Here is a 24,659-nt window from a genome sequence, read left to right as displayed (position 1 = left end):
ATCATGAAATAAACCTGTTATATATTTTGTGTAAAAGTCATATGGTGAATGCATCAAAACTTTTCCACAGACCTTTAGTGATTTTCATAGAAAATATGTCACTGAACAAAAACAAAATACGTAAAAGCCTTCAAAGTACAAATTAGATGATTAAAGGAACCAAGCTTGTTTTAATTCTTAACACTATCTTCACCTTCTATCTTATGATAATGTAAACATTTTCCCGAGATTCTTTCACACTTTGTTTCTTGGAATGAAAGTAACTGACAACAAATCACAATTAAAACTTTGGATTTCAGTTTATTTTAACTACATGAAAAATAGATATAAAAAAAACTGATACAAGGAATGAGTAAACCAAATAGATATGTGAGGTATAAATAACATGAATCTGGTCAGACAGAACATTGTGAAGTAACAAATAAGATCAATTATTCATGGTAGAAGTGGTCATGTAAATTTTGATTAAAATTTTCAAGTTGAAAAATCTAAAATAACTGTATTATAAATGGCAGGAATAAAAAAAAATAAATAGTTTTAAAATAAATAGTTATTCAGTTCCAATTGATATATTTCATTGTTCCATAATATGAAATGTCCTTGAACATGTACACTGACATCTTAAAGTATATATCAATGCACCATATTCTTGAACGACTGTGAGAATAGATGAAATAAAAAGATTGATGAAAACTTGCCAAAAAGCATATTTAAGTGTCAGTCCCTGTAAAAATCAGGCAGTAGGTGAAACATGATATGAAAAAACCCATCATTTTGATAGTGTAATTTGACTATTTACACCATCAGAATCAAGGAAAACAGACAAGATTTTCCATTTCAAGCTGGACCATTGAGCTACAATTTCACTGAAATGCACTGAAAATGAAAATTTCAAGGGCAGACAACTCTGTCAAAAAATCTCATTTTTCTAACTTTCTATTGAAAAATTTCTGAGCAAAGCCAGTGATGCAGAGATCAAATAATGGTCTTTTCAAATAAAGAAAGCATCCTTGAGTTATATTACGTTGTCAGATCAGTGGGGTTTTTCCCATTTTGCCTGATTCTTACAAACACTTACACTTCATAGATTATTAATAATTGATGATAACTTAGCCAGGGTTTAAGTTGGTCATAGTTCTTTGATCTGTCGAATATAATGATTACTCAACAAATATTGAAATGAGAAAGATTAGGCCTTTCTAACATTGTCTTCAGATTATGGAAAACTAATCATCTGTTTTGATTATCAGAGAAAAAAGTAATTCTGATGTAATTTTTTGGAAACTTTTTTATGTATAACAATTCTTTTCAATTCATACAACTGGCACATTGGTCCTATTAGTCATTGATAAAACATTCTTGTATGTTTGCGCCATTGTTGTGTAAGAAAAACAAGATAACATTTTAAATTGATATGAGAAAGTAAATCACTTGTCTATGTCCATTATTGAAAAAGTTCATAAAAAAATGGAGTAGATACCATACCAAATATCAAAGTGTCAAGCAGGTCAAGAGGAAATGCATCTATAAAAACTTACAGAAGGTTGGATAAATGGATGTCTACCATTACCATGTCCCTCTGACACTTTTGTGTTTAATTGGTCTTTTGAGTCTTTGCTTAAGACTACATGTATGCATCTTCTCCTAAGGGAGGAGGACAGAATCATAACCCTTGGCTTAGATGATATATATGAAGCTTAAGAGTAAAGAATGAATTTTTTTCTATCTATGAAAAAATCATTTCAATTACATTATAAATATACACTACATAACATGTAAGGCAGGTAACATCCAAGTATATAACACAGGCATTGAAATTATTTCAAACAGAAAAAAATATAATTGCAATTTCCTTTCAAAAATATCAAAAACCTTGATAAAGTCACTGTCAATAGTTAAATTATGTATATGAGATGATAGATGACATATTTTGATCTAAGAAGAAAATATGATACTTCTGAAATAATATAAATTTACTTAAAACACGAACAAAAGAAAACAACAACATTCTAATTCACGAAGAAAACCTCATAAACTATCCAACCCTAATTATAAGATTGCAAATAGACTTATTTTCTACACTTGTAAATGCCACTTAATTTTCACATTTTCTTCCATTTCTTTTATAAGAACAAGTACTAAAAGACATTATTGCAATAAAAATATATTTGATAGAAGTGAATTATGGAAATATACATTAGGAATCTTTACTCAGGAGTTGTGTAGATTTAGAGAAGTAACTCTGTAGTGGAACATGCATCATTTCAACTATATAGGCATAGTTCTTCTCTGAAAAAGAAAAGATATACTTTCATGAAAACTTTGAATTTGACCAGACAGGAAAAACCGACACACACAAAAAATACATCAAATAACCTAAATAATATGAACAAAGAAACAAAAGTAAATGAGCAACTTGAACGCCACTAAAACAGGGAGTATGGACCAGGTGCACTGGAAGGGTAAGCATCTTCAGCTTTTCTAAAAACACTTGTTGAGTTGCTCTTAAAAAGCCGTTGGGGTAGATGAAAGAAGAAAGAAGAACTATGACAGGTTGAGCAAATTGGTTCTCATGGTGCAGATGGATACATTCAATAACAAGAAAAACTGTGAGGAATGCTCACTAACTCGATAAATCTTTTTACCTCAATTCAATTTCACTTTGTGGTGTAGACAAATTAACAAATAAGAAATGGGTCTCCTGTATTATATATGACAAGGCCCATGTTTGCTATGTGAAACTGATTCAGATCAAAATCTAAAATAGGAGGTGCACAATGGTAACAAGTAATAAAGATTATGTGAAAGTTTCATCTTCGTTCATTGGTGTAGGAGAACTCAGAAAAAATGGATAAGAGATGCACAACGAAAGGAAACACAGATGGAAGGAGGGACAGATGGACACCCCTATTACCATATACCCCCTACTTTGTAAGAGGGGGTATAAAAAATGTATCCAAGCATAAAATAATAGTTATAGTTTACCATTTTCTGTTGTAATAATCCCATGTCTAATAAGGAAGTCTATGACAACCAGGGCAGAGTTAGGTTTGAAGTCATCTGTAGTCACAGCATCCATCACCTACAAAGTACTATGTGAGGTTAGAATCCATTTACTAAACAAGAGGCTCCCAAGAGCCTGAATTGCTAACCTGGTTAAATTTTTGCTTTTCAAGGGCAACAATTCTAACAAGGAGTTGTCCAAAAATTTTGACTCAAAATAAGACTTTGATAGGACTTTTCATAAGGATCGTTTCATCAATTGAAAGTTTTTTTCTATCTATTATAGTTTTCAAGATATTGGCTGAAAACTGCTAAAAATATAATTTTTTGCTTTCAAAGGCAATTACTCTAACAAGGAGTCATCTGACATCTTTAATCCCTGCATATTTTGTAGGACTAATCATAAGGCTCATATCAGCAATAATCAATTGTAAATTTCTTTCTTTCTATCATAGTTTTCAAGATTTTGGCTGAAAACTGTAAAAAAAAACCCATCATTTTTCACCTTTCAAGGGCAATATCTTTAATGTCCAACAATTTTGATCCAACTCAGAGATGTTTGTAGACCTTATAATAAGGATCATTTCTGCAATTGAAAAATTTAGGCTAAACTTAACGTTTTTGGAAGTATATGAGAAAAATTTCTGAGTGGCTCCTTTGTTCCATTTTTAGTAACAGCAGCTATGTTTTTTGATGGATCAAAAATATCCACATCAGTTTTAAGCAGAATACCCTAAGGAACATTTCTACCAAGTTCAATTCAAATTGGTCAAGTAGTTTCAGAGGAGAAGATTTTTTAAAGTAATAACATTAAAAGTAGCCAAAAAACATTGAAAAAGGGTAAAAACTTCAACATGGCTTCGTAAATTTACAGGAAAAATTTGACCACAAATAGATCTCATCATTTTGAACACTTTTACTCAGTCAGAATTTTGGGAAAAATTTCTGTCTGACCCCTATGATCTATTTTTAGTAAATGCGGCCATGGATAAAAATCCCAACATCAATTCTATGCACACTACCCATAAAAATGTTCATACCGACTTTGGTTCTAATTGGTGGAGTAGTTTTAGCGGAGAAGAGTTTTGAAAAATTGTTAACAACGATGGATGACGACAACTAAGGACAACAGATGATGATGATGATGATGACGGATGCCAAGTGATGGCAATAGCTCACTTGAAATCAAATATGCACATTTTTAAACATCAAGGTAACAGTATGTATGAAAACAATATTATTATATAGATAGCAGTGATTTACCCAATGTTCCCAGTGTAATTTTTTCTATAATTCACACTGTGAAATAAATTCGGTTATTTCACTCTCGTGCTTTCTCCCGCCAAAACATCACAACACAAATATTAATCCGCCGTTCACAAAATTTCAAATTTATGTTGAAAATAACAATGAATAATGCAGGAAATCTATATTATAAATAGGATAATCAATTGATTATCGTGAATAACCAAAATATGATCACTCTTGCAAAGAACGCATTAACATTTAACTCATTATCATATTTTGGTTATTCACTCTTTCCAATTAATTATCCTGTTATTATTTTTCTTAAAATTCATACATTCTTATTCAAAAAGACTTCTGGCATAATTATAATAGGGTACTTATTCCAACATCACTTTCATAAAAGCAATAGATTTCCTGATTTGCTTCCATCTCCCTGGTAGACAGCAAGGGGATACTGAAAGTAACTTAAATTCATATCTTTAGATATGGAGATTTTTTACACCTGAAGTACCAAAGTATCCCTTGAGATGTAGCTGAAGAATGCACAAGGTACTGAAGTAGAAATAGTTAGCTACACCTGGGTAAATGGCATAGCAACATCTTGTTATATGGAATTTGTAAAGACATGTTCCTAGCCAATCAAAATCCTTAAATTTATTAGTATAGGAATAAGGTCTCATAACCTTTGTAAAGCTGACCAATCAAACTGTAGGATAACCATGCATATTCAATCCAGTAGAATATATGCGTATGCTCTGTATGGATTGTATAGAATCAATTTCCTATGGTATTACCTTGTCAATCGACATCAACTCAAACCCCCCAACTTCTCCATCAGCATTCACAGGTGTAAAATCTTCAGGGAGTTGAAGGTCAAATACATGTTCACACTCAGGAAAAATGCCTCTTTTATCTTCAAATATATAGCTGTAAATAGTTTAATTTGACTTGAAATTGGTTGGTTCCTTTGGGCAACAAAGGTAATTTTGTATAAACTAACTTGGTGTTGTCGCTGCATTAATGGTCCACAATCCTTGATTCAATTAATCAAAATCTAAATAATGATTTGATTAAAGATAAAATTCAGAATGGAATTCATTAAAAATCCTTTCATAAATACAAATCTTTCTTACGAATCATTATGAATCAATTCTTAGCCATTTGCAAGCACTTGAATTTAACTTGTTAGCATTCGTTAATTACTCTTAGCAACCCACAGACAATCACAATCATATCAATTTGCAAAAGGAGATAATTTTTTTTGACATATCAAAAAATTTTACACAAATGTCCACATATCTTTATAGAATATAAAGAATATGTAAAGCATTCACAAGGACTATTTGGTTTGCTGTTTTATATAACTGTTTAACAATTCATTTATGAATGATTGGGAATAGTTTACAATATATTTCTAATAGATTAAGTAATAAATACCAATTAAAGCGAGCACTTCATGAAAGTATACAAATACTTTGCCCAGGAAGAAAAAGCTTAGGTCGTCATCCAATGGAGAAAGATGTTGAAAGAATTATTGAAATAATCTGGATTTATTTCTCTTCCAAAACTTGTCAAATGTTCAATTAAAGAATGCATCAGACTCAATAGCTTAAACTTATATGACAAAATAAATCCCCATTGAAAAGTCATTACTGTTTGTATAATACTCGTTTCTAAACTGCAAGTATTCATTAAAAACCATATGTTGCCGAGAGCCATTCAATAATTATCCATGAAGCTTGGACCAATTTATAACAATTCACATTGTATTCACAATGATTCTCAACAATATCATATGCATTCGTCACTTGCCTGTAATAAATCGTAAACTGGTATCAAAAACGCATTGCCTCCATTCTTTGTTAATCCTAAAGTGGTTATTCATACTCGTATTCAATCGCAAAGGTATTGCAATTCACTCATAAAAGTGGCTTTATTCGTAAGAATCATGTTAGTTTTAAAAATCTTATAAATTTTGGAGATTCATAAGGGTTTATAAGAAAGATTTGTGTATGTGAAGGGGTTATAACCAACTTTAGGAGAATTTATGTCTGTTCATAAACTGCTTTGCTGGTATTATGTATAACTGGGTCAAAACTTATAAAAAATCCTAAAATAAAGTCAAAATAAACAAATATTCTTAAACCTATATAATAAATATTAAGAACATAGTCCAATTTCTGAAATACAGTGAGACCTGTACAACCAAACCCCTTTTAGACTTTAAAGTAAGTTCAGTTTGGACAGGTGTTTGGTTTACCAAGGTTCAAAATACATTCAAATGATACAAAGGGACAAAAACTGTCAGGTTAAAACAGGTTTTGGGATTATTCAGGTATGGGTTTAGAAGGTTTCACTGTATATTACAAATCAATACTGTTTTAATCCTTTATTACCCTCATCCCATACCAAAATGATTCATTCAAAATCTTCATCCCCCAGGCCAAAAATATCTTTAAGGAAACATGAATCTCTATTTTCATTTTATTGATAAAAACATTTAGTTATATTGTTTAGTATGTAAAACAAACTGAGCTAAGAAAGAATAACATAAAATCAACTCTAAATTGTACTTCATTTTATCTATTACCAGTTCATGATAAACTGAGCTGTTAAAACTAAAAATATTTTGTGTGGTCAAACAGAATATATAATATGGTGCCACTACTTCAGGTCCTAACACCAAAAAACTTCAAAAATACTTAAGTCTGAGAATATTCTTAACTTCCATGGTATTAACGCCGACCAAAGTTTTTAAAATTGATGATGTCACAGTTAAGAATTTTTTAAAACTTAAGTTATTTTTTATGTTTTGTGGCGCTGAGTCCTGAATTGGCATACCTAACACATCCAACTCCAATCAATTTGTCTGATAATTCCTTTGGTACTGAGGCTTCTTCTTCACATTCCTTCACAGCACATTCTCTGACCTTCAACCCTGATGCTAACCCACCAGCACACTAAAACAGAACATACTCATGTTAAAATGCATATAACAGAAGAAAAGTACATGAATTTAAATAATAAACAAACATGAAACTAGCCTGTGGTTTTATGACCCATCAAAAAGGGAGAGTATTTTGGCTGTTTATAAGAAAAACAGTAATTTTTGGTTGAGTAATACATAATAAAACTTTCAAATAAAGATGTAAGTGTAAAGGAGATGTGACCTTAAAGTTTAATTTTCTATTTTTTTTGGTTTGTTTGTTTGATTGCATTATAAATCAGAACATAGTTCAAAACTTCATTTGATTGAAAATACAGTAGTTTAAAATCACCAATGACCCAAGCCATACAAAATTTTAATAAGTCCGGCGGTAATGTAGCCATATCTTGACCATCTTGGATTTTACGGAAGAAAATATTTTGCAGTTTTTCGTTTCACATTGGGTCCTACTCAATGCACTATAAATTATAAGTAATTGCTGAAATCACTTTTGGATGATTTCGCATGTTTTTCTAAGAGACTGCCTCATGTTATTGGCTCTCAATTTTCAGAACAAATGATTGGAATGCATTGGCCTAACACTATACAAATAAGTTCCTGTGCAGTTATACAAGCTGTTTTTCATTCTTTATAAAAACATATATTTTCTATTTAAAATTTCGTCTTTGCTCACCTCTAAATTAGTGTAGTGCATAGGGAAAACTTCACAGATTTTAACTAGACTGAAAAAAATCACATTAATGATAAGGAATCAACCATCTTATTTTTACGGGGCTAGGATAAAATTTTCCACCCTGTCCCATATTTTGAGAAAATATAGATCCAGCTTTTTTTTTCTTTTCTAAGGTGCAAAGCACTGAATTTTTAAAATATAATAGATCCTGCCTATTTATTTTTACTTATGGGCTTATGATCCAATCCCCCCATAAATATCATGGGGAGGAGATTCAAATTTGAATTAAAAATCTTATCAAAATTAATACATATTTAAAAAAAAAAAAAAAACTTACAGGGGAGATAATTCATGTTTGACATGGCCATTCATATTCTTGGAACCATTAATCCAGTCATTCTGCTTTCTAGTATTCCACTTTCCCATCATCCGGTGCAACTCCAATTTTAGTGAGGGAAAATTCTTTACAGTACAGAAAGAAAAAACCATGACTGATCAATGACATGGTGGAATACCACTTTAGAGTGGCAGAAAATATTTTTTTAGTCTTTGAAAATATTTTTATAATTTTCCTACATTTCAAGTGGAAGAGCTAACCATTTACAATACAAAAGAAAGTAAGAAAAAAATCACTTATAGAATAAAAGAACAGCATTCCAATGCGTAAAAAAATACATTTTAAACCTTAAATTTCACGGAAATTTTCTAAGTTCTAGGGCCATAACTTATGTAAAAATCATTCAACCATAACCAGAGTCGAACTTAACCTAAGACTTCTCATAGTTAGACTACATACAAAAGATAAAAGCAATTGGTAAAAGCTATACAAAAAAGAAGTACGGAAAACTTTAAATTCACTGAAATTTTCTAAGTCCAAGGGCCGTAACTTCCGTAAATATCATTCAACCAAAACCAAAGTTGAACTTAATCTGTAGCTCTTCATACTAAGGCTACAATAATAAACAACTTATTTGGTACAAGCATTATAAAAAAGTGCAAAAACCCAGATGGACGGATAGACGAACACATGGACGGACGGATGGACAGATGCCATTTCTATGTCCCCTTGCAACAAGTTGTGGGGAACCAAAAAAAAGTTATCTAGAACCACTCTAAAAGTGGCACACCACTGTCAGTGTTTAGTTATGGTATGTTTCTTTCTGTACTGTATTATAGTCCACCTTACCTTTGACAAGTAACTTCTAAAAAATTTGTTAAGTTCAAAAGGCAAGCTTCAAATGTGGAAACGTTAATGTTCATTTAGAGTTTTCCCATGAAAGCCTTAAACTTTGAAAATCCAAGAACACTGCAGTCATGACAGAGAAGAAGGGATTTATTATAAGAATGAAAGTGCTTTGGGGGAGTTCGTAAATATATAGACCAGACCAACTCACACACTAAGTAAAGCCTAAAAGGCTTTATGTAAAGTTTGTGAAGAGTGAGTTGATGAGTTCATACACCAATAAATTCCCAAAAAACTGCTTTTGTTCCTTATAACTACACACAGTAAATCACTTTTAACTTTGATGCAGTTTATTTCATTTAAATGGAGGGACTATTTTACCATGTCACAAACTCATACATAACAACTACTCTGATAAAAAAATGAACAAAAACATTTAGCCAATCAAAGATGGCAAACAATCGATACAGTAATTACTGGTAAAACAAATTTTAACAAGCACATTAGGACACATTAGTACATCATAATAAACTATTATTATACTAAGGTTGCAGGACCTCACCATATTGTCCAGTAAGTTTGGATATGTCTGTTTTGTTGGTGACCTTCGACCTACCCACATCATCATCTGATTGTCTTTATAAGTGTAACCATTGATATGAACACCGTAACTTATAGCACCAAACAAGCCTGTAGATAAAAAATTCTATGATAATAGTTTCACTTTCTTACGATTTTAAACAAAGAAGGAATCTACAATTTGTTTATAATAATACACGATATAGTTTTTGATATAATGTACTAATAATACGAACACAAAATTTATCACAAAAGTTATTCAGGGACAAAGACCAAAAATGGAAAACAGACATACACACTGAAGAACATCAAGTAACCAAAATAACACATACAGAGTTACAAAAGCAAATGAGCAACTCAGCCTCCAATAGTATTTAAATTCGTGGACACTATGAATACTATTTTTGTTTAAACTTACAAACACCGGATCTTTCAACTTCCATCACAGGTTTCTCTCTAGGAGCAGTTCTTATGTCAAATTTCTGAAAATTGCACATTTATCTGTCAATACTGATTAAATATAGCCATTTACAGTTTTACAAATTTCAAAATAATTTTCATAGAAACTACAGTTCTTTTAAAAATTGATAGAATCAAGTGAATTGGTTTACATTTCATTGTTTTCCATGCCATCTGCTAAATATTTTGCTATTTTACCCATGTACAGTTTATCTAAGTAGTCTCCAACAACAAATTTGTGATTGTGCCATTAAAACACCTGAAAAATTTTCACTATTTTCTGGAAACTGGGTGTATATAATGGATCCCCTAAGGCCTTGCAAAGATAAATCATTTTGTACCAAATTAAGGTTTCTATTTCTTTCATGTTGTGAAGGCAATCCACTTATGACTGTAACTAGCAGTGTTTAAGCAAGCCTAAAATCAACAGAGGAACAGAACCCTCTCTAGATGAGCAATTCTTTCTTTCAGAAGGAAATGGAAAGCAACTTCCATCATAACTCTGCTTAGTGTATAGCAATGACTGGGATTAGTAGGGTCATATACCAATTATCATATTCAAGCAAAAAATGTCTCATTAAAATCAAATGTTCTCTTTTATAAGAATGCTAAAGAATGGTCCATTGAATTTCTGAAGAACATTAAAAATTACCCATCCCATATTACAGCCATAGTTAAAGCAACACAGCAACATAGACATAATTTTAGTACATTGCATAATTTACTACATGAAGCCAGTACATGTACATTTACAACATGCGGTCTTCATGTCATACGAGTAGTCTGAAGTCAGAGGCTGGTGTAAAAACTAGTGGGCCTGTAAAAATTTCACTTAGAGGCCAGGAATATCTATATAAAATGTTCAAAAGATGGTTTGGGTCTGTGGATAAAACAGTTTACAATGAAGACTGCAATATGTCCATGTTTTTTTTTCATATATAATTGTGTCTCTCAGCTATCTCTAACAAGAACACTGTAGTACTAGTACCTGTCGAGATTGTCGCGGGAAAGTAACATCCGCATATTTGTGTATTTTCCACAGCAACGTCATATAGTACGTGACGTCGCCGTGGGCAGAAGTGAAGAATCTAGATAAACGATAAAGCTACATGATTGTATCTATCCAGCCTAAAATGCCACAACTACGATATTTATGGTGCCATGAACCATGGAGTTAGAAAAATTGAAGTCCATATGATCAGCAAACATGAGTGTCATAACGAAATTTTTCACAAAGATCAAGGAAGCCAGAAATTCAGAGGACTTTGATAAGGCCTCAGTGATCACAAACTTTGAGAAGATTCTTAAGAAACAGACATTTTTAGAAGAGATGTGTGAACAAATTCTAAAGGAAACAAATACGGAAGATGTTGCAGACAAGGTAATTGAGTCAGAAGAATATTCCGCATTGCTAGAAACCAAGACAAAGCATGCAAGTTAGTTCATTGAAAATCTCCAGCCTACTTTAGCTAATGAATGAAGTTCCAAATTTGTAAAAAAAAAAAAATAATAATGTTGTATTCTGGTTTTCATAAAAAAAAAAGTTCAGGTAGAAAAAAAAATTAGAAAAAAGAAAAGGGGTGGAGAAGAATCTCATGTACATGTAGTGAATGTATCATAAACTGCCATTCAACATGTTAATGTTTATAGTCACAAAATTCATGATGTTATAATGAGCAACTAAATGGATATCAATATCCAGATACTTTTGTTTTATATTAATCCAGTATGTTATTAAACTATTAAGAAGGGTGCACACAAAACTACCACTAAACATTATAACCAATTTAGATTTTATCATCAACAGAGGAAAGATAAGAATACTAGGCCTTTCGATTATTACGTATTGTGGTTCTCCAGCGCATTTCTTATGTAGACTTCTAGACTAATTTTTGCTACTTGTAGTTAAAAACCAAGGGACTTATGTACGAGACAGTTCAGAACTTTTACACTTTCTAAATAACAACAAATTTCCTGTGTACTTATAACATGACAATCAAGTACTTGACTAGCATGTTCAGTAATGAACTAATTAAGGCGGCTGAAAACGTCTACTTTGAAGTGAAAAAAAGACTATGCCATACTTTTGAACAATGAGAACTTACTTCTAATATTAAAATTAGTTCTTAACATGATGTGCAATGGGGACAGTCTGTAGCCCTGACATATGTAATATACATGCCTAAGAACTTATTAACTTTACGGTTGAAAAGTTCCCAAACAGGCACAACATAATTAGCTCTGAGATGATGGCTTTATTGTCTTTAATGGGTCTTTTGGTTAGCTTCAAATGTTATAAGAATCTGAACTACTCAAATTTAATTTTATGTCCTTTAAACCTTCAGTAAATTTCTTAGAGAAAGTGCAAATCCAAACAGAACAGAGTTGAAACCTTACAACACTGAAGACTTAATAGTAGTCCAATGTGCCTAATACATATCAACAATTTTATTCATTAAAAAGCTACTCCACTGCAAAATATACAGCCTGTTCTGCCCACTAGCAGAGTGTGTGCTCTCAGACTTAAAGTCAATAAAAAAAAAATAATAATAAGTTATTAAATTTGTAACAAAATACTATCCAACATTACACACAATCTCGTATTTGTTACGAAAGCACTGGTCTTGTAAATTAGTGACCCTGAATGATCTCAATTATTTGAACGACCACTAAAGCAGACACTTGTCAAAGCTTAATAATGCATGTATTTCATGTTAAACTATAAATATTACTTCATAGCACTTTTTATCTGTTTAAGATAAAAATCATTTCTTGTATATACCGTTCTTTAAATTTGTATCTTTTACATAACACATTAAATTAGGAAACTAAATAATATTTTCATTATATGATCGGAAGCCAATGCAACATTCTTGAAATATACTTAAGATATGTGTATATATATTGCAAAATACATTCGATTTTACTTCACTATAATTTTTCATCCGCCGATGAAACTTTTCTCCCTTAAGACCACCTCAAGGATTGCGAGCTGGAATGTGGGGACATTATACCAAACCGAAAAGCTGCCCATGCTGCAAGAGAAATGGAGTGCTACAAGCTTGGGACTAAGTTACATGGAATCATCTGGAGTGGTCATACTATCTTCAGGGCAAACTCTACTGTACCCTAGACCACCAAACAAGGATGGTTACCATCAACATGGAGTAGAAATCTTTCTCAACAAGAAGGTCAAATCATCACTTATTGAATGGAATCCTGTGAGTAAAAAAATTGTCGTGGCAAGATTTATGTCAAAGATATAAAAAGTAACAGTCATTAAATGCTACACTCCTACCAACGTAGCAGAGAAAGAGGATAAAGAGAGGTTTTATAACCAGCTCCAAGCTACCCTAGATAGAACACTATGGGACATCTTGATTGTAATAGGTGACATGAATGACAAAGTCGGAAAAGATAACACAGGGAGAGAACTCATCATGGGGAAGGAAGGAATTGGTAACAATCAATTCAATGAAAATGGAGAACTCTTTGCAGATTTAAGCTCCCACAAAGTTCTGGTCATAGGAAGTGCAACATTCCCTCACAAGGATATAAACAACCTGGGTGGGAATCTCCAGACATGAAAACTACAAATCAGATAGAGCACATTACAGTCGCCAGGAGATGGACAAAGCATGACAGACGTTTGAGCTTATCGAGGTGCTGATATAGCATCCGATCTTCAACTTGTGGTGGCTTAATTTAAGATCAAGATAGCCAGGGCAAATAGACAATATCAGATTAGAAGCAGAAAGCACAGCATAATGAAGAGGCACAGTAAACAAACAACGGAAGAGAGAGTAAAATCCACATATAACACCACATGCCATGAAGAACTTTTTCAAAGAAGGAATACAAGATATGTTTATCTGACGATACAATCAAGACAACTAAGATGCGTAGGTCTGTTAACATACATCTGACCAAGTCAAGACAGGATTGAAGAAAAAATAGTTGGCAAGGTAACACATAAGCATGAGGAAAGAAGTAAAGAGAAAGACCAAACAGAATAAAAGAACCAACATCAATGAGGTTGCTTCAAAGGCAAAGAATGCAATAGCCAGAAATGACACCAAGACTGCATACAATATCACATGCCAATTGGCAGGTAGAAAGACCAACAAATCCAAACCAGTGATAGACAAAGATGGCAATGTCATAACAAACTTGGATGGACCACTTTTAAATGCAGAAGATATACCAGATGCTCTTGACGATGAACATGAAATAGACGAAAAATGAATATGAAATGATGCTAATATGAAAAATGGTATGGGACACAAGGATAATGGGGTCGACAAATTTTTATTGCCATTTGATATCGGGAGAGGTGTGTAGGGTTTGGCAATTTAGACTTTTGTGGCTGAGCCAAATGGTTCCTACGCCAGTAGAATACCAAAGAAGGGTTCTGTAATGAGCAAGGAACGTGGCATCTTTCCTAACATCTTGCACCACTATGATTTTCCGTATTATGGCCTGACAACCCAGCATGTTAAATGCCAGGGTTACCCAATTCCTAGAGCATTTTGCACGATCTGTTTGACAACATCCGGGAAACAGTGGAAATCCCCAAGGAGTGGAGTTTTGGTTACATCATTAAGCTTCCAAAAAAGATCAACCTGAGCAACTGCCAAAACTGGAGAGGAATTCAGCTAAACTTCCAAGTAAAGTCCTAGCAAGAGTCATTCTGGAAAGAATCAAGGCAGCAATAGATACAAACCTCGTGATGAGCAAGTAGGATTACGATGCAGTCAATCATGTACTGACCATATTGCATAGTCCATAGAAAAGCAATCATCCCTCTACATAGTTGATAGAAATACACTTTATATGTACTAAGAGGCTATGGAATTCCTGTTAAATAGGAAAAATTATCCAAGGACTCTATAAGAACACCAAATGCCAAGTCACCCACAATTCCACACTCTCACCATCCTTCAATGATGTACATACAGGATATCAAGGTTGTCTCCTGTCACCCCTTATCTTCTCAGTAGCCATAGACTGGATTATGAGAACACTGCTGTCACTACCAAGAGGAACCCAATGGTCACTCACTACAAAGCTCGAAGACCTTGACTTTGCAGATGATGTGAGCCTTCTATCCCACCAATTCCAGCACAGACAACTGAAGACATGGGCCTTGTTTGAAACAGCCAAAGAGAGAAACACCAATAAACCCAGGTCACTCAGAGTTAACACACATAACACAGTAGCCACCATGCTAAATGGTGATTCCATTGAAGACGTTAACAACTTCATCTACCTTGGCAGTGTCGTTTCAAAGAATGGAGTCGCCGATGAGGACATCAAGGCGAGACTTGGAAAAGCCAGACAAGCTTTTGTAACCCTAAGACCAATCTAGAGAAGCAGAAACATCAGCCTCAAAACAAACTCATAATATGCAAGACAAATATTAAATCAGTTCTTTTGCATGGATTGGAGACTTGGAAACAGATGAAGAAAATCGAACATGACCAACAGGTCTTTGTAAACAAATACATCAGACATATTATACAAATCAGATAAATCTGATAAATTACCAGAGCTATGGGAACAAACAAACCAAACACTTATTACTGACACCATCAAGAGGCATAAATGGAGATGGATAGGCCACATACTAAGACGCTCAAATAGCAACATCACCACATACTCTCGAGAGTGGAATCCGCAAGGCAAAAAAAACGGTAGACTTGGGTAGATTGGCCATGCATAATTGATTGTGATGTGGGCTGCTTCCCTCCACGAGTCTTTTTTTGTGCTATCACAGGGGAAGCTTCCCGGCCTGCACAAGTCCCAGACTTTCTCGTACTATTGCAGGGGAAGCTTCCCGACTGCACAAGTCCCAGTCATTCAAATGCTATTGCAGGGGAAGCTTCTTGGAATGCAAGTTTCTCGTGCTTTGTTATGTTTTGTAAAAAAGAAGCAGCTCCTTTTCCAATTCCTGGCTATAGACATGGCATTGTCTTTTTTAGGCCAAGTAAATTTAATCCAACCCTCACCAACAATATGGAGTGGTTGGCAGGATTTTATTTTTTATTTTTTACTCCTTACCAAATGTTTGCTAGCCTAATTTTAGCTATTTGATGTATAGACATGTTATAAATCCATAGCCAAATCAGTTTCAGGGAAAAAACATTATTTTGGTCAACAAGAATTGAAAATTTGTATGTTATATGGCCTAAATACAAGAAACTGACATAAACAAAAATCCTGATTTTGAAATTCCTGTCTCATTTTTTAAAGGATTGTCATTTTTAAGGGGCGGGACGGGAGGCAAATCTACTAATTTATTTTATTTACTCTTAACAAGAATAAAATATCTAACTGAACTGAATCTTTACTTTTATATGCCCTCCTTTAATATCTATATAAAATTTTCCATTTATTGTTTATCGTAAAGTTGACTGGCAAAAAACAAAAAAAAAAAAAAATCTGCCATATTCCTGAAAAAAAAAAAAAAAAAATTCATTTGCTATTGAAAAAAAATCAAATAGTTTTAAGAAGAGTACAAAAAAATTATTTAGTAACATTGAAAATCCAAGGCCCCCCTCTCAGTATAAGAATGGTCGGTGCCTAATGATAGTCATCGCCTTCAAAAGCTCACACTTCCCAAATTCTCTGGACATATTCTCGTGTGGCAAGCTTTCTGGGATTCATTCGAATCAGCCATCCATCTCAATATCTCACTCACAAATGTACAAAAGTTCAACTACCTCAAAGCACAACTCAAAAATGAAGCCCTTCAGTCAAATTCAGGTTTTGCACTCACAAACGTAAATTACGATGAAGCTATAAACGTACTGAAGGACAGATTTGGAAACAATGAAAAAGTTGTCAACATGCTCTGATTGAAATACCACAACCCAGAAATGAAATCCAAAGTCTGAAATCATTCTACGATCAAACCGAGTCATACATTCAAGGAGTAGATGCTCTAGGGGAATCTCAACAAACCTACCGAAAACTGCTTGTGCCAATAATCTTGAAGAAACTGCCAGCAGAAATACATAAAAACTCAAATAGAGTACACAGATCTATTACATGGGTACTCAGCGACCTTAGAAGTAGTTTACTGGAGGAGATTAAAATAATGGACAAGGGACAAGACCCGATGAACGCCAAAATATACCAACCATGTCATCTTTGGTAGCTGGAGCAAGATCAAAGCCACAAGAAGATCAGAATGGCTACATTGCACAACCACAAAAAGTAGAGAATTGCCCATGTATTTTCTGTCATGAAACCCACTCACCGTTCCACTGCACCAAAGTTAAAGATGTATCAGCACACATAGCCATTGTAAAGAGAGAAAAACTATGCTTTAACTGTTTCGGCAATCACAGAATGAATGAATGCAAATTAAAGTACACATGTAGAAACTGCACCACACAAGCATTTGTATACACAAGTGTGCAAATAAGACCCAGAAACAGGAGAATCAAATACAAATGACCCACAGAGACCAAGGACCACAACACAAAAACCCTTCCGTAAACCTGATAAGTGAAGCTGAGAGTTGTGACACAAGTGTATTGTATTCCTGTATCACCAAGTCTCGAGACTGCATACTTCTTAAGACAGATGTGGCGCCAGTAAGATACTACCAGACTTTCATAGACACTAACATCTTATTCAACGAGGGAGCACAGCGATCATTCGTAACAGAAGAACTTGCAAAGAAGCTAAACCTGAAAACAACAGGAAATGAAGTCATGAACTTGTCAACTTTCGGTGGCGGAGACAAAATTACTAGGAAATTAAGATACTGCAACAGTGTACTTGAAAATGGAATATGGACAAAACTTATCGATCAAAGTACTGATAGTACCAAAGATAGCTATGCCATTACAAAACTTCATACACAATATTGAAAATAACCGTGAATACTTGCGTGGAATGAAGCTAGCATACCCCATTACCAAACAAGAATCATTTGAAATCGAGCTATTAATAGGCGACTATTATTGGGACATCATGGAAGATCGCATTGTCAGGACCAGTGAAAGTAAACAGTGAGCAAAAATGCAGATCAGCAACAGCTAGCATGCTCAACGTAATGATATAGCACAAGATCTATGAGCAAAACATTGAAAATTTTGGAATCTTGAGTCAATTGGCATAAACAGCAAGGAAGCCCATAAGATCGAAAGTAAAGAATACTGGAAATCGTATCAAGAAGACTACATAGAATTCAAAGACAACAAATACATTGCAGGATTGCTGTGGAAACAAGACCATGATGAATTAACATCAAACTTTATTGTCACAAAGAAGCAAACTGAGAGTGTTACCCGTAGATTGAGTCAAAAACCGGACATGCTAGAGAAATACGGCAAGATAATAGTAGATCAGGAACGCAGAGATTTCATTGAGAAAGTGAGTGACACAAAATTGAACGCACCAAAGGTTCATTATATACCTCACCACCCAGTATACAAAGAGTCAGCTACTACCCTGATCAGAATAGTATATGACTGTAGTTGTCTTCGGTCACCAAACCACCTAAGTCTAAATGATTGTTTGATGGACACCCACCGGAGTTGAATGATTTGACCAAAATATTGCTGTGATTTCGAGCTAACCCAGTTACTATCACAAACAATATCGAGAAAGCTTTCCTACATGTTGGATTGAACAAAGCAGACAGAGATGCCACATGATTCCTATGGCTCAGTAATCCATCTGATCCGAACTCCAAACGTACAGGTTCAAATCCATACTATTCGGAGCAACGTGCTCACCCTTTATTCTAAGTGCCACTGTACTTAAACATTTACAGCTGAACAAGAGTGAAACAGCAGAAATCTACGTGGATAACATTATTTCAAGCGTCCGAGACGAAATCGAGGCTACAAAGTATTTCATCCAAGCGAGAAAAATTATAGCAATAGCAGAATTCAATCTAAGATCATGGGCATCCAATTGCGAGAAAATACGAGAATTAGCAATAAGTCAGGATGTATTAGACAAAGATCAACACACAAAAATACTTGGAATGCTTTAGAACAGTACAACTGACAACATCATGTATCCACAATGGACATTCAAATTAGAAAGTGACGCAAAGTTACGAAACAAGAAATCTTGAGACACAGCTCACAGATATATGATCTGCTAGGACTAATTACCCCTGTCACATTCAGAGCTACAACATTTATCCAAGAATTATGGAAAAGTGGACTTGATTGGGATGAACTGATATCAGACAGATTAAGAAAAATATGGATCCAAATAGCTAGCGATATTCAGAATGCTACCACAACTGCAATTCCACGATCTTATTTTCAACAAAGGAGTTCGGACAACTGTACACTGCATGTTTTCGTAGATGCAAGTCCGTTAGCTTATGGAGCAGCTGCATATATATGGATCCGATTCAACACTGATGATGGCAAATCAAGAGTTAAAATACTCTTCCACAATTAGAACTAATGGCAGCCATGATAGGATCCAGACTTGCGACACATATAAAATCAATGATGAAGTTGACGAAGGTGACATTTCAGTCCCACAGTTGTATAGTTTTACACTGGTTGAAATCAACAAAACAATTAAAGAGATTCGTAGCAAACAGGGTATTCGAAATCCAGGAATCGACTAGCGACTCCGAGTGGAAATATTGCCCTACAGAACATAATCCCACAGATTTAGTTACAAGAGGAATAACAGCAGCAGAATTTACTGAAAGTGAGCTTTGGAGAAAAGAACCGAAATGGATCACAGACAGAAATCATTGGTCAAATCAACGATTGATAACGAGAGAAATTGTGATGTCAACAATCACAGAGGAGTCTGAAACTGAGATCACTAGTGAGAACGAACTTAACTTATGCATTGATATAACAAAATTCAGCACTCATAGAAAACTGATCCGTGTGATGGCATACATTATGAGATTCATATCGAACTGTAGAAAGTGTAAGAATGATAAACAAATGGAACATTGCAACCTACAAAACTTGACTTTGCCGTCCGTACTTGGATAAAACATTGCCAAGAGTATGCAACCGAATTATCAATATTGAGAAACACTGGAAGAACATCAATAAACAAGGCCCCGAGAATTCGACAACTTGGATTATTCATAGACAAACAAGTATTAATCAGATGTAATGGAAGAATCAACAATGCACCCATCCCAGAACAAACAAAATTTCCATATCTCTTACCCTCAGATCACGCTTTTACCAAGCTAGTCATATCCGACGCACATGAATAATTGTTACATTCAGGACTCATTGCAACCATTTCGTACCTATGTCAGAACTATTAGATACCTACGATTAGACAGTGCGTCAAAAAGATAATCCATAAATGTGTTACATGCAAACGTGTAATTGGAAAATCTACAGGGCACCGACCATGCCTCCTTTACCAAAAATTAGAGTGCAAGATGCACCTCTGTTTACTTACACTGGAGTAGACTACACTTGAGTGTTGATCATCCAAGAAGCAGACTCTACCTACAAGAAAGCATATGTGTGTCTTTTCACGTGTGCCTCGACTCGCACAGTACACCTTGAAGTTGTTCCCAATCTTAGTGAATATCTGTGACTGAGAAGCATTGACACCAGCTCATTTATTGTACAGCAAATGCATAACAACATTACCATTTCCGCAAATAAACATTGACAAAACGAGTTATCCGACAGTCGTTAATCATTCTGATCTCAACAAGCATACGAGAAACCAGATCCATTTAATTCCAAACTTTTGGAAATGTTGGAAAATGGACTATTTAATGTTGTTACGCGAGTTTCATCGAACCACTGGTCATAATGATCAGGCAATTCAAGTCGGTGATATCGTTAAAATTCACCAAGAATAACCCAGAGTCAATTGGAAAATCAGAATTGTGACCGATGTAGTGCGAGGCAATGATGGACTTATTTGATCCTCACACGTTAAGAGAAATACCGGAGAAACAACAATACCGATCGTCAAATTGTATTCTCTAGAGGTGACAAAATCTGAATTGAACACTAACATTCCGCATGTAAACCATGATAGTACAAACTACAATTCAAGGGGCAGAGATAGTCAGTCGAATCGCCAAGCCAAAGTGAATGTTCTTGACAAGATCCGACAGTGGACTGGAAGAAGATGACCAGTGTTGTGCGTAAAAGTGAAATAAACTTTCCGTATATTGAAAGTGATCATGGACTTTAGAATTATCCCCATTCATATTTTAAGGACTTTAATTGTACTAATTGTGTTCAGTTCAAGATAACATTTCATCAGTTACACAACGCGAATCAGAGACAACATCATTTGAATAGAGACTAATTATTTCAATCTGTAGACTTTAAGTTTAATGATTTTATTCATTTGTATTTCCATTGATTTTAGTGATATATTTCTTTTCGTGGCCCCCAGAATGTCGAGATTGTCATGGGAAAGTAATATCCACATATTTGTATGTTTTCCACTGCGATTTTGTATTGTCCGTGACATCGCCGTGGGTGGAAGTGAAGAATCTAGATAAACGATAAAGCTACATGATTGTGTTCTATTCAGCCTAAAATGCCACAACTACGATAGTACCATACATAATTATAAATACCTCATTTCTCCAACCCTTTAAGGTCACTAATGAATTTTGCTCTCTCAGCTTTTCTAAAATTTGATGTATCATCCCACTCCGTTCTTTTGTGGTTTTGAGATCATCATTAAGTTTTAAACTATGTGAGGTGCATATAAAAACATCTTCAAATCTCTTTAGATGTGTTAAAATATCAGGTCTAATGATTCCAACTTGTGTACTGCCAACATAAAATGGCAAGCAGTTTAACATGGAAGATCCTGGGAGAAGAAAGTTGTTGCATTTCTCCACTACACCTATGAAATTCCTTGAAGACATCTTAAGAGTACTTGCATTCAATATCAGAGACCTACAAAAAGTAGTAATGCTAAGTCATGACACATTGTTAATTAAACACTTATATCAAACATTGGATAACTTATTAGCTCTAAAATGCGGTACAAAGGCAAAATTACAAGGCATGTTTTTATTCGTTTTCAAACACATGGACAAATATGTTTACTACCAGTATGTTTGTGCATCTAAAAAATACACATGAAATAAAAAGTTTTCAAAAATCAGTTGAAAACCATACTCATTTCATACACAAGTAGGACACATTGGTATAATGTAGGGCAGATTTCTACCAAGGGAGCTATTTGAATACTCACTAGCCTAGCTAGATTTGTATTGAAATTGGAACTGGTCTTTTTCAACTAGCTGTTAACCGACTGATATTTTATAAAAAAAAAATTAGTCATTACAAAGCATAATCACGTATCGTCGAATGTAAACAAAGCACATCTTTCATACCAACAATATGTTTAAGATACTAATTCTTACCTGTGTCTTTATTATTAATATTGTAATAGTCAATCTAACATACTTTTAAATACAGCAAAACCGGATTCATCTAGAGAACGCGTCAAAACAAATGCCATGTGAATTTTTACAAAATGAAACTAAAACAATTCGAAAGTTTTGTATGCGCATGACAATCCGGAAGTTATTCAAAATTGCAAATGGCGGCGAAAATGTCGAAAAACAAAATGAATGTCCAGTTCGATGTTACATTTTCATTCCTTCCTGTCAAATGAAAAGGCTTGATTTTATAAATTGTCATAGTAAGTTTGCTACTCAGTCAGTGTATTTAAAATTGCCGGTTTTAAACTTTAAAGACCACATACGGTGATTCATTTCCGATTTGTGTTCAAATAATAAGTACCTTTTCCTGTGTAGTCTGTAGATCTAATAGGTTGTACATATACATAATCCTATTTCATTCTTTAAAGATTTTATATTTGCCAAAAGATGTTATTTGAAATGCCAACAAAAGTGCTCCATTGCACTGTGTGTTTTCATTAATATTGATACATGTAAATTGTAATGAAGTACAAGTCTTTAATTTGGTGTGTATGTACTTTTTTATCATCATAAGTACTGTGACTGATTTTGTACAGCTACATGTTGCAGAAATTAGCTATATATATTGTACTGATAACTGCTGATAATAACAATCCCAATTTTTTTAAAAATACATAAATTTAATAATCAATTTTGGTTCTGTAAAATGTTTAATATAGTTAAACAAATTCATATTTTGTCTGTTTATTAATAATTCTTTTATTTGAAAAACAAATTTGGAATGATATTGATTAGTAAACCTCTATTTTCATATAAAATTATTAAAATTTTATGCTCATATATATTGTCTAATAACTGAATATTTATTCAGATGAACAGACTAGCCACTTGGGACAGACCTCCAAGTTTTATATTTTATGACTTCCTTTTATACTGCAATCAGACTCTTTGAGAAATTCAAAGGTTAAGGTAAAATACATACTGTACAGCAATTCTATTTGGCTGAAAAAAAAATCCCAAAGCAGTCCAGTAATGTGGATTCAATCATCATAAAACGTGTGGAAAAAGCAAAATTGAAAATCTCAGCAAATTGACAAAGTTTTGTGTTCAAGTTGATGATTTTTTGTGAGTATTTGTTATGAAAGGTTGTTTTGGGGGCACCCATCTTAAACATGAGGGTAATTTATTTTCCAAAACCTGCAATAAACAGCCTTCACCATAGTGTGATGTTATAATAGTGTCATAAGTGGGTGCTAGTGCTACAGGATTATATGTTTCATTCCAAATCAGGTAAAAAATAATTAAAAAAATACATGTAAATCTGAAATTGAAGGCTGGGTTTGGCCAACATGGGGTGCTTTGTATAATTCATGATTAAGTCAGCATGGTGCTTGAAGATAGTGTAGCACCATGTTGAATTGGTCTAGAGAAACCTCTATGCTTGTTTATAACATCCTAACTATTAAGCTATTCCCTAAGTACAGTGTTCTGATTGGCAGAAACAAAATTTTAGAAGGTTTGAAAGCAAAAAGAGTGACTCTCAAACTCTGTCAGCAAATTATAGGTTTATAAATTTGGTATTTACCACAATTCCTTATTGACACAATGGCAGTTGTTCTGTTGCCTTGAATGTATTTCTGAATGTTTATCAACATGAGATTAAGGAAGTGCTGGTATATGCATTGAAGTGAAATAGACTTTCTTGTTGGTTATTAATATCAGTTTCTTTTGTGGTTGGTCAGATGTACATGTGCAATGTACATTTCTTGTTTCATTTCTACATATTGAGACAGTCCCTCATTTTAACTATCACAACCTTCGGAACTCGAGTAAGCCATAAAGCTACATGTACATATGTACATGTAGGTAAACAACTTGCTATGACTTTGAATCTGACCATTTTGACCAAACACTTATGGGAGACAATATCCAATTAACTTGGTTCAAATGCATTAAAACTGTAATTAATTTATTAAAATATGTTTGGAACAACAAAAAAGGCACAAAAAATGATAATTTACTCTCTACCTCCCTCTATTTTGTGTGAATTTTCTTTCATGGTCTAAAATTTGTGTGATTTTTTTTTTTTCAAAAAGTTTCATGAATAAAACAAAATTTGATGTTTTCTTGAACTTGAACTTGAAAGTCAACAGGGACAAGAATTTGAGTGTTT

The 24,659-nt window shown here is 33.8% G+C and overlaps 2 protein-coding genes and 1 pseudogene across 3 annotated transcripts in view; 2 read left to right on the top strand and 1 right to left on the bottom strand.

The window, feature by feature from the left end:
• Positions 1–280: 280 nt before the first annotated feature.
• LOC148627782 (uncharacterized) lies at positions 281–22,648 on the bottom strand. Of its 2 annotated transcripts, none has more exons than XM_088578865.1 (8): positions 22,466–22,648; positions 21,665–21,992; positions 10,052–10,115; positions 9,617–9,744; positions 7,093–7,211; positions 5,046–5,178; positions 2,986–3,082; positions 281–2,289 (listed from the first exon to the last, which is right to left on the bottom strand). In XM_088578865.1, the coding sequence occupies exons 2-8, from the start codon at positions 21,959–21,961 to the stop codon at positions 2,198–2,200; spliced, it is 930 nt and encodes a 309-aa protein (XP_088434991.1). In that variant the 5' UTR covers positions 21,962–21,992; positions 22,466–22,648; the 3' UTR covers positions 281–2,197. The 2 variants fall into 2 exon arrangements, with proteins under 2 accessions (XP_088434991.1, XP_088435000.1); XM_088578874.1 differs by having other exon boundaries at positions 22,509–22,648.
• On the top strand, positions 18,202–18,943 carry LOC148627783 (uncharacterized; annotated as a pseudogene).
• Positions 22,626–24,659, top strand: part of LOC148627781 (uncharacterized) — a 74,884-nt gene continuing 72,850 nt past the window's right edge. The window contains exon 1 of the mRNA XM_088578814.1: positions 22,626–22,746. The gene's annotated coding sequence lies outside the window, so the exon portion shown is untranslated. The remainder of the gene's footprint in view (positions 22,747–24,659) is intronic.

Source organism: Perna viridis, chromosome 1, assembly GCF_037379345.1.
Source record: "Perna viridis isolate PV_CMFRI_1.1 ecotype Kerala chromosome 1, ASM3737934v1, whole genome shotgun sequence".
NCBI lineage: Eukaryota > Metazoa > Mollusca > Bivalvia > Mytilida > Mytilidae > Perna > Perna viridis.
Note: the sequence above shows the minus strand (reverse complement) of the source record. Positions and strands in the feature narration are given on the sequence as shown.

What these genes read in the sequence shown, in the direction of transcription:
- LOC148627782 (XM_088578865.1), bottom strand. Translation starts at nt 21,961, where the DNA reads ATGTCTTCAAGGAATTTCATAGGTGTAGTGGAGAAATGCAACAACTTT. An exon ending in AGTTGAAAGATCCGGTGTTT is followed by an intron (nt 9,745 to 10,051) that starts GTAAGTTTAAAC and finishes TTTTATCTACAG; the next exon opens with GCTTGTTTGGTGCTATAAGT. An exon ending in AGTTGATGTCGATTGACAAG is followed by an intron (nt 3,083 to 5,045) that starts GTAATACCATAG and finishes AGTACTTTGTAG; the next exon opens with GTGATGGATGCTGTGACTAC.